Here is a 9949-nt window from a genome sequence, read left to right on the forward strand (position 1 = left end):
GCCACAGTGTTACATCAGGGCTGCTTTGCTTAATCTTCACATGTGCACGTGTCTAGCAGCTATTTTAAGTCCTGATGAGTTGTCTTGCAAAGCGTCAGCCTGCTACAAGTGCCTGAGTTAACTTTTGCTTTTGAAAAGCACAATCACACCATGGGACCCTAAGGGTCATTGCTCTACTTTCTAATTAGCACAAAAAAATCCCCAAATGTCAGCACAGGCAGGGACCAGTTCAGGCTCAGCTTCTCTCCTTGGGTGCTGAGCTTTGCTGAGGCCGCCGAGTGCTGGGTTGTCTGAAAGCCATGGCCAAGCTGCTCCTGCGATGGGGTGAAGAAGAAAACTCCTGCTGTGGGGAGGGGACTGTGTGGGGATGGGGCTGGGCTGTCCCCAGCTCCTGCTCCTGACATGCCACAGCACCACAGCTCTCTCCATGCTGGGTGTGTGGCACGGCTCCAGCGCTGAGTTCCAGAGCTTGATCCATTCTGTAGCTGGTTCTGAGCTCCCCAGTGCCCACAGCTGATGTGCTCAGGAGGACCCAAAGTGTCCCGTGCAGGTGTGGGGTTGTCTATGGAGCCTGTGCCACTCGGCCAGAGCACACCAGCTGGAGGCATCCATGCTGCTGGGCATCGCAGGGAAGGCCCTGGGTGGCCCAGGGGCAGCGGGGTGTGGGAGGGAAGGGGTTGGCTGGAATGGATGGGACATCCTGGGCAGGGACACAGCAAGGTTGGAGCAGAGGCGGTGCAGGGTGCAGGTGCTGCAGGGGGAAGCAGAGGAGGGTGAGGGTGGACGTGAAGGTGAGATGCTGCCTAGCCTCCAACACATGCAATGGGGCTGGGAAAGAACCTTGCAAAGGGTTTTCCCCCATCTCTCCCCTTAGCTGAGCCATCGCTTCAGCTCTTGAGCTACCTCAGACCCAGAACACCCATGGCAGCGAAGGGATGGAGGCAGGGTCCATCCAGCACAGGGAGGTGACTGCATTCCTCTCCCTTTCCATGGGAGAGGGAGTCGATATCCCAGAGGCAGAGCTGCAGGCTCCCTGCCTTCCTCCAGGCACAACCCACAGGGCCCATGTGTCCCTGACTCAGCAGGACTCACCACAGCAGTGCTGGGGCCAGCAGCCATCCTCACTTGAAAGGGAGGCTTGGCCCTGCTGCCTTCTCACAGATCCAGAGGTGCAGGTCACTGGGACCAGTGCACTGCTCGGGTTTGATGCTCCCACGGCTTATTATGGCACAGGTTCCGTTCGATTTTGACTGCCACGGCCTGAATGGGGAAACAAACAACACATCAGGCACTGACATGTTCGTTCTACAAACCCTGCCGAGGCAGTTGCCGCTGCTGACAACTGCCTTTTGTACACTGGCAGAGGAGGGGTTGGATGCTGCAGTCAAAGGGGGATCTCCCAGTCCTCCCCTACTGATTTCACAGGCTGAAGGCTCAGCTGATGCATTCATGCATTTCCCTGGACAGGATGAGAAACACTGTAAAAGGTTTGCAGTGCCTGTGACACCCCTTTAGCCTGCCCCCTCTTAGCTTTGCTGCTGGAGTTGTTCATGCCTGCATTGGGGAGAGCCAGGTCCTCCCTGAGGACACAAGGACAACCAGAGGAGCTGGCCTGAGCCTGGCTCCGCTCTGGGCACAGCTCCCGTGGCGGGGCTGAGGATGGAGGGCCAGCACCCCAGAACCTGGCCAGACAGGCTTGTTCCTCCCCAGTGCTCTCAGACACTGCAAGAGGAAGCGGCAGTGAGCTGAGGAGGTGGTGCACGTGGCAGGGAGGAGCCCAGGATTCTCCACAGAAGGCTGTGATCTCCCTTTGGAGAGGAATTAAGAAAGTATGTGGGAGGTAGGCATGGTGCTCTAACACCTTGCTTAGGCCCCAGATAAAATTTGGGGGTTCTTCTGTCCACTCTTGCTGGCTCCTGCTTCTCTTGCCCTGCATTTTACCCACCCCCTGAGTCCTGGCTTTCCATTTGTGTGTCCTCTGAGTACCTCATCACACCTCTGCACCCACCTTCCCTCAGTCCCTGCTGCTCTGATGCTCTTTGTTCCCCAGGGCCTGTGCCTCGAGCTGGGTACTGGTGGGGTTTAAAACCCTTCCTAGAGCCATGCCAGAGGAGGGGAGTTTTGGGAAGAGGCAGTGCTGCCATGTACCTTTCATAAAGGGAGCCATCCACCCAGAACCAAGCCTCAGAGCCTCCCTCGCTGTCTGGGTCCTCTTCCTCCAGCCAGCCATAGTCGTACCAGGGAAAACTGCCCTTCTGCAATCCAATCCAGTATGGGACATCTGCATTCTTCAGAAAGGTCTTGAGAAGAAGAAAAAGTGCTTTTCCATGTCTTATTCCATGGCACCCATGTACTGCAGTACTATTTACTTCACAGTAGGGTGATCATCTTCCCAAGGAGTCCCTGGGGCTGGAAGTTCTTGAGCCCTGGTGCCCTGGTCCAGCTTGGGAAGCATCCAGGGGTGCCAGAGCCCTTCTATCCCATGTCAACCACCAGCCATGTGCTCCAGAAAAGAGCCTTGCACTCTCCAATGTTTTGGCAGGACAGGGAACCCCCAGAACCGTGCTAGCCCACCTGGGGACCTCGTGGCTGGACACACCATCCCCTGCCCTCAGCTCCCCCAGCACCCTACCGGCACAGTCCAACGACTCCAGGATTTGGTGACCAGGAGCTGAGAATATGTCTTCTCACACTCATCTCTGCTGTCTTCCCACGTCTTCTTCTCCGAGGAGATGAAGAGGCACTTGCCCCTGTACAGCAGCCAGCCCGAAGGGCAGCAATCTGTGGGGGTAGGGGCACAGCTGAGGGGCTTGCTCAGCCACAGATGCCCTGGGGGGTGCAAGGAACAGCCCCACACCTTCCCAGCAGGCATCACAAGCCCAGTGTCTGCTTCAGCACTGCTTCAGCTCTTGGACCACTCTGTCCCTGCCTTGGGGTCAAAAAAGCCAGCACTTGGCCCTTGGCACCTGCTGAGCAGTGCCAGTGCTGGAGCACCCCCTCCCTGCTCCATCAGCACCTTACCTATGGCTGTGCAGGAGCGCAGGAGGGCCACGGTGCTCTCGCTGCTGTTGAGCCTCCCCTGCACCTCCTGCATCTCCCTCTCTGTCCTGCCCAGCACTCCCGTGACGCGGCGCAGCTCCAGGCTCAGCCTGTCCAGCTCCAGCTGGCTGATGTTGCCCTCGTGCCACGCGCGCTGCAGCTCCGCTCTGGCCCATGCCAGCTCCAGCTGGGTCTGCTCCAGGCTCTGCTCCTGCGCCCTCAGCTCCTGTGACAGGCGGCCCTGCTCGGCCTTGTGCTCACGGGAGGAGTCCTGCAGGCTGCGGGTGACCTGCCAGTCTGGGGACAGAGTGGGGTGAGCTGGGACATGAGCATGGGGCAGCTCGGATGTGGGACTGACGCTGCTTAAGGCAAGTGGGACGGGCAGGGTAAGGCAGAGGATTATCCACCATGAATGGAAAAGGTGGCAGGGAAGGATGCATCAGGGAAGTGCACGGCTAAGGGTTGGGTAGGAACTTGCAGGGAGAGCAGGACAAGGCAGGATGGGCATAGGAGCAGACACAGCAGGTGAAGGGCAGGGAGGGTACAGCAATATGAGGCTGGACAGTGCCAGGATGGGAAAGAAGGAGCAGAAATTGAAAGTAAGGTGAGGAAGAGGGATGATGAGAGGCAAAGGCGGTGTGAGGGACGTGCGAGGGATACAGGCCAGCTTGTGGCAGACAGCATAGGGACTCAGCAGTGAGTGTGCATGAGCTGCCTCCATTCACCCACAGTGCCCACCCCAGACAGATGCCCCTCAACCCAACCCAACCCAGGGAGTGTGATGCTCACATTCCCAGCCCTAGATGCTCACAGTCCCCCAACTCACAGCAAGTCCCCAGGGCCACGGTGGCCACCAGGAGCAGGCAAGTTGTCAGCAGCCCCACAGGGATGCACCACCGACGGGACCAGCACCCTGCACGACACAACAGACATCACCCGAGGAGCTGGAAAACCCCTGGCAGCCCCCAGACCTCCCTCCTGGATACAAGCAGGAGAGTGGTGGCATGACAGCACAGGTGTGGGTGATGGGAGTGGGAGGACCCCAAAACACCACCCATGACCCAGCCCAGAACTACCCTGGGTCTGCTGGAATGCAGCTGGATGCTCACCTGGGCTGGGCTCTCCATCTCCATCCCCATCCTGCCCTGCCAGTGCTGGCTGGCTGCTCTCGTAGGGGCTCTCTGCCTCGTTCATGCTGAAGGCTGTGGGAGGAAGACAGGGGAGGGCAGCTGAGGCCGAGGGGCTGGGCACGGCAGGGACAGCGTGGTGGGGCCTGTGGGCTCTCACCTGCCTCCAGTGCCTGGCTGGCCGTGCTCCGGCCTCCCATCACCTTGGCAAACCTCAGGTCAGCATAAAGCTGGGCCATGTGGGTAACGCTGGGCGAGCCCTGAGCCCACTCTGCCCTGGGGATGCCTCTCTGAGATGTCCCCTTTGCTCCCGGTGACTGCGCCGTCCCTCAGAGGTGCAAAGGAGAAGTGCAGCCAGCATCTGCAGAAGCAGAAGTTTGCTCTGCACTCTAGCAGATGGGACTAGTGAGGCACGGCTGCGGGGACCAGCACCCTCTCATTGGTCCCAGAAACACCAGCCCGTCCCCTCCCACGCCCTAAAAGTTCTCATGGTCGCCCTAGGCAGGGGCAGGGTGAGGGCAGCACAGCCAGGTGTCACTGCAGGGGCACAGCAAAGGATGGACCCAAATCTGGGGACTGCAGGGCAGAGCAGGGCAATCCTGAAAACAGGAGAAAATTGCCTGCGTGGACAGCTCTGTGGAGCGTTGGAGATCTTCACAGACTGAGATTTCCCCTCCCAGCCTCTGAGAGTGGGAATTTCCCCATGATGTATTTTGTTCCACTACCTCTCATGCTCTCCCTGGTCCCTGCCAAAGAAGACCCCAGCTTTGGCATTGCTCCAAAACAGCCCTGGAGAGCTACAAAAACCACTGATGTCCCCTTTGCCTTCCCTTCCCAAGACCACAATCCCAGCATTCACAACACCTTCTTCGTCCCTCCAAACACCGTCTTGGTCCCTCCAGGCCCTCAGTGTCTCAGAGGTCTCTACTGAACTGCATCCAGAGAAGGGTGGGTTTCAGAAGGGGTGCCCCCAAACTCTCCCACTGCTTCCCATTGCCTCCCACTGCCTCCCACTCCATTCCACTGCCTTGCCATTGCCTCCCACTGTCTCTCAGATGGCCAGATGGGCACATCTGAACACAGCCAGTCCCTGGGACAGCACTGGAGGTGCACAGTGGTGCTGGGGGAGCACAGTGTTACATAGCCACTGTCCATCATCTCTGCAGGACCACGGGAAGTTCTTCCTCAGTGGAGAAATCAAAAAATCAATGCCAGATTTAAAGGGGACGGGAAGGAGGTTTAGAAAACTAAAAGTTGGGCAGCCTCTACTCAACCTCCTGGAAGAAAATGGAGCATGTCCACCTGGGCGTGCAGGGGCCCAGACCCAGGGAGGACATGCAGGGAAAGGCCAGTGGGATTTACTGGGTGACTGCTCAGTGTGCCTTCTACTGCTTGGAAGCACTGGCATGGGGATGAGGGGAGAGAACGGGGCCATTTATCATGACACTTTGGTGTCTGGGATGTGGTTTTCCATAGTGTAATTGGTGGCAGAGTGGAGAGATGTGGCCTTGACGAGAGGAGAAGTGAAAGCTCATGCTGCAGTGTGGGAGTCTCTTTTAGGCAATAGAGCAGTGATGCTCAGATCCTGCAGCAGAGCACCAAGAAGAGAGAAATTCCATCCTGGATGGAGTCAGCAGCAGAGCGACCTGTTCCCAGCTGGAAGCCAGACCTGCTCTGCCCTGCCCTAGGAAATCTGGTGGATTCTCTGTAGGCTGAGCCGTGCAGCTGTGCCCCACTCTCCAGCCCCAAGCTGCACCACCCCAGTGCCATCCCAGGGGACCCTGAGCTGTTTCGGGGAGCGGAGGGGGAGCCCAACAGTGGTGCCTGGCCAATGGCAGGATGCCACTGCCGTGGCCGTACTTTCCCTTCCGTCACTCCTCGCCACACTTCTGCTTCTGCAGCAGCCATCTGCGTGTTCATTTGAAGCAGAGCAGAGCCCGCAGGGCCACCCGGGGCATGGCCCAGAGTGTGGTCTATGCTGACCTGAAGTTCGTGGCACGGCCGCCGTCCACCGCGCCCGACGACGATGACAGTCCCTACGAGAACGTGTCACCGCTGGGGCTGGTGACAGCAGAGCCCAGCCCAGGTGGGGACACAAGGAGCAGCTGCGGGGATGCAGGGCACCAGGGGGATGCCCACGGGGTGATACCCACGGGTGATGCCGCTGGTGCTCCTCTCTTGCAGGGCGCTGGACCCGGCCATGGCGCGTCCCCACAGCGCTGCTGGTAGCCAGCCTGCTCCTGCTGCTGCTGCTGCTGGTGGCCGTGGTGGCCCTGGGCGTTTGCCGTGAGTTGGTGGCTGCCGGGGGTGGGGGCAGCCGGGAGGGCATTGGGCCGGGAGAAGGGCTGGCTGCAGGGGCTGCCAGGGAGAAGGCCTGGGCTGGGCTCCGGGGCTCCTGCATGGCCTGCACGAGCTGCCCCACACTGCCTTTGCCTTTCTCACTGCCTACCACTATCTCCCCTTGGCTCCCCTAGTCTCTTCCATTCCCTTCCATTGCCTTTCCATTGCCTTCCCACCACCGCCCACCCCTTCCCATGGTCTTGCCTCTGTCTTCCCACTGCCTGCCAATCCCTCCCACTGCCTCCCACTCCCTGTCACTTCCTCCCATGGTCTTCTCACCGCCCAGCCACTGCCATCTCACTACCTTCTGCTGCTTCCCAATCTCTCCCACTGCCTCCCACCCTCTATCACTGCTTCCCATTTCCTCCCACTGTCTTCCCACTGCCTCCCATTTCTTCCCACTGCCTCCTACTCCCTCCCATTGCCTCCTAATCCCTCTGACCGCCTTCCCATCACTACCTCCTGTTTCCTCCCACTGACTTCCCACTGTCTTACATTGCCTCCCACTTCCTTCCACTTCCTCCCGCTGCCTCACGTTGCCTCCCCATTTTATTCCCACCACCTCCTGCTGACTTCCCTGTGCTTCCCATTGCCTCCCATTCCCTTCCACTGTGTTCCCATTGCCTCTCACTCCCTCCCACTGCCCTCCAAACCCTCCTACTGCTTCCAATTGCCTCCCACTGCATCCCACTCCCTTCCACTGCCTTCCCATTGCCTCCCACTCCCTTCCACTGCCTTCCACTGCCTTCTCATCGACTCTCCTTGTCTTCCCACTGTCTCTTGCTGCCTTCCAATGTCTCCCCTCCACCTGCTACCCCTGGGGTTTCCATTCCCTTCCCACTGGCACCCCCAGGACAATCTCCACCCACAGCCAGATACTCTTATCCCACTCTCCCTTGCCAGAGGCATGCCCCAGGCAGGGCCCCATGCTCGTGTCCCAGCTCACCCCACCCTGTCCCCAGACTGGCAGGTCACCCGCAGCCTGCAGGACTCCTCCCGTGAGCACAAGGCCGAGCAGGGCCGCCTGTCACAGGAGCTGAGGGCGCAGGAGCAGAGCCTGGAGCAGACCCAGCTGGAGCTGGCATGGGCCAGAGCGGAGCTGCAGCGCGCGTGGCACGAGGGCAACATCAGCCAGCTGGAGCTGGACAGGCTGAGCCTGGAGCTGCGCCGCGTCACGGGGGTGCTGGGCAGGACAGAGAGAGAGATGCAGGAGGTGCAGGGGAGGCTCAACAGCAGCGAGAGGGCCGTGAGCAGCCTGCGTGCCTGCGTGAACACAGGTAGAGCATGACGGGGCTGGGGCACAGGTGATGCTGCTGCTACTGAGGAGATGCGGGGGCTGAGTTCCCCAAGCATCCATGGAAGGATGAGCACCTGAGCTGTGCCTCTGCCCCCAGATTGCTGCCCTTCAGGGGGCTGGGTACTCTTCAAGAGCAAGTGCCTCTTCATCTCGGTGAAAAACAAGACCTGGGAGCAGAGCAGGGACGACTGTGAAAGGAGATCTGCTCAGCTGCTGGTCCAGGATGAGTGGTCACCATGGACAGTGCCGGTATGGAGCAGGGGGGCTGTGGTACCCCAGGAGGGTTGTCGAAAGGAAGGGGACCAGGACACCAGTTGGTTCATCACAGGCCTTTCAGGTCCAGTCCGGTCCCGGACCCTCAGGTCTTTCTGGTCCAGTTTATTGAAAAAAAGTATCAAACACTTATACAGCAAATAATAAGCTTATTCTGTAAGCCAAGCAATCTATTGGTTAAACTATAGCATTAACGCATCCTCATTCCTTAGGTATCTCTCTTTTCTCATGTCTCTTTCAGTGTTTGTTATTATACCACAGCTAGGCCCAAGGACACTGTTATCTGTGCAGGTGCAGGACTTGGAATTAGCCATGGTTTTGTACTTTTCCAGTCCTTATCAGCTAAATTCCCAACAGAGGGTGGGTGCTGGGCAGACCCCCAGCTGCAGCACTATCTGTGGAGCTGCCAGGGTGGCACCATGAGCCCCAGGTTGCCATCCTGGCAGTCTGATGGGAGAAGCACAGCCAGCTCTGGGGCTCCTGGGCACCTGGCAAGTGCTGGTCATGAAGCAGGTGGCTGACAGCTTCTCTCCCCCCTAGTATTTTGTGCATGCATCTAAGGCGTACTACTGGATTGGAGGAAAACCTCCTTATGTGGCAAGGAGATCTATGTGGATGGAGAGCAAACATCCCTCGTAAGTGCAAGAATCCTTGGCACAAGCCCCTGCCCTTTGGCCATGATAGAAAGGTGCTGTTTTGCCCCTGTGACACCCCAAAAAGGTTGACGGGGTCCCATGAGCCGTGCCCCAAGGGAGGGGGATGAGGGTAGAGCCAAGCTCTGGGGTGCAGTGCCAAATATCCAAGTGGCAGAGAAGAAGAGCAGGAGGAGGAATGTCACACTTCCTCAGGCTGCTCTCTGTGCCAGGTGCCTTGCCTGCCCCAGCAGCACTGGGATCTATGGGAAGCGGTGTCCATGGTGAGGAGGTTGTCACTGCTGGCCTGAGACGTGCCTTCTTTCCTAGGAAACGCCATTCTCCAGACTGCTGGTCACTAGTCCTCGGGGAAATGTGGAATCAGCCATGTAACAAACCCTACCCGTGGATCTGCGAGAAATCCCCAAATCTGAGCCGTGTGCCTGAGCCTCGTCCTCTTTTTCTGGGCGAGGACTGACTGCTGCCACCCTGGCTCCATCCCTGGAGTCAGGACCAGGAGCTGGGTGTGCACCCTGGGATCCTGCCCCCGGGGCACGCTTTGCCTCAATTGCATTGCAAAACTGCTGGGGAAAACTGTCTCTATTTCAAAGCAAGGGTTATGGAAAACAGTCCTTATTCCCCTCTCCCACACTCAAGCAAACACATGTTATACTGCTTTGTACTGTGCCACTGCATGTCCCTGTGTGCCCTGGCCAATGCAGCTCCAGTGCAGAGACCAGCTCTCACCTGCTTTGCTACCCCAAGGCTGCCTGAGTGCAGGATCTGCCTTTTGCATATTTTTGACACACTGATGTCCTCAACCTGTCCATTTTGGGGAGACCTGTGGATTTACAGCCCGTCCCTTCTCTCAGCATTGACAGCTCTTGTCCTCCCCTTTCTTCTGCCTTCATCACCTGCCCATGGGTCCTGCCTGGAAAGGTTGCTGGCAGTGGGGCCATCAGCATGAGAAAATGCTGGAAAGCCAGAGACCATTTAGGGAGTGGAGAAGTGCTGGGGAGCTTTGAGAATGTGGTGGATGAATGAGGAAACTCTGAAACCACGGGAGGAAAAAGAGGGCAATGAAGAGCCCTAAGACCATGGGAGGTGAATGTGTGAATCCTGAAACCATGGAAAGAAAGGGAGCACAGTGGAGCTGCAAATGAAGATGGTTCTGAAAAATGGAGGTGCACTGATAAGACAGTGGGAGAGAGGAAGAGCACTAGGGAGACTTGGGAACATGG

The 9949-nt window shown here is 58.2% G+C and overlaps 2 protein-coding genes across 2 annotated transcripts; one reads left to right on the forward strand and one right to left on the reverse strand.

Moving 5' to 3' along the window:
• Window positions 1-621: 621 nt before the first annotated feature.
• Window positions 622-4405, reverse strand: LOC135459937 (B-cell differentiation antigen CD72-like). Its single transcript, XM_064736432.1, has 8 exons — window positions 4327-4405; window positions 4149-4241; window positions 3866-3952; window positions 3022-3336; window positions 2633-2781; window positions 2149-2300; window positions 1093-1260; window positions 622-751 (listed from the first exon to the last, which is right to left on the reverse strand). The coding sequence occupies exons 1-7, from the start codon at window positions 4403-4405 to the stop codon at window positions 1122-1124; spliced, it is 1014 nt and encodes a 337-aa protein (XP_064592502.1). The 3' UTR covers window positions 622-751; window positions 1093-1121.
• Window positions 4406-5997: 1592 nt separating this feature from the next.
• LOC135460098 (B-cell differentiation antigen CD72-like) lies at window positions 5998-9282 on the forward strand. The gene is given in 7 exon segments (XM_064736769.1): window positions 5998-6076; window positions 6079-6252; window positions 6351-6452; window positions 7469-7783; window positions 7901-8052; window positions 8617-8711; window positions 9039-9282. Coding segments are annotated over 7 exon segments (1065 nt in total). The 3' UTR covers window positions 9187-9282.
• Window positions 9283-9949: the final 667 nt, after the last annotated feature.

The sequence above is a fragment of the Zonotrichia leucophrys genome, chromosome Z, assembly GCF_028769735.1.
Source record: "Zonotrichia leucophrys gambelii isolate GWCS_2022_RI chromosome Z, RI_Zleu_2.0, whole genome shotgun sequence".
Classification (NCBI taxonomy): domain Eukaryota; kingdom Metazoa; phylum Chordata; class Aves; order Passeriformes; family Passerellidae; genus Zonotrichia; species Zonotrichia leucophrys.

Coding starts and splice junctions, on each gene's coding strand:
- LOC135459937 (XM_064736432.1), bottom strand. CDS start 4,405: ATGGCCCAGCTTTATGCTGACCTGAGGTTTGCCAAGGTGATGGGAGGC. Junction 2,301..2,632: donor GGAGTCGTTGGACTGTGCCG/GTAGGGTGCTGG, acceptor CTTCTTCTCAAG/ACCTTTCTGAAGAATGCAGA. Junction 1,261..2,148: donor GATGGCTCCCTTTATGAAAG/GTACATGGCAGC, acceptor TTCCCCATTCAG/GCCGTGGCAGTCAAAATCGA.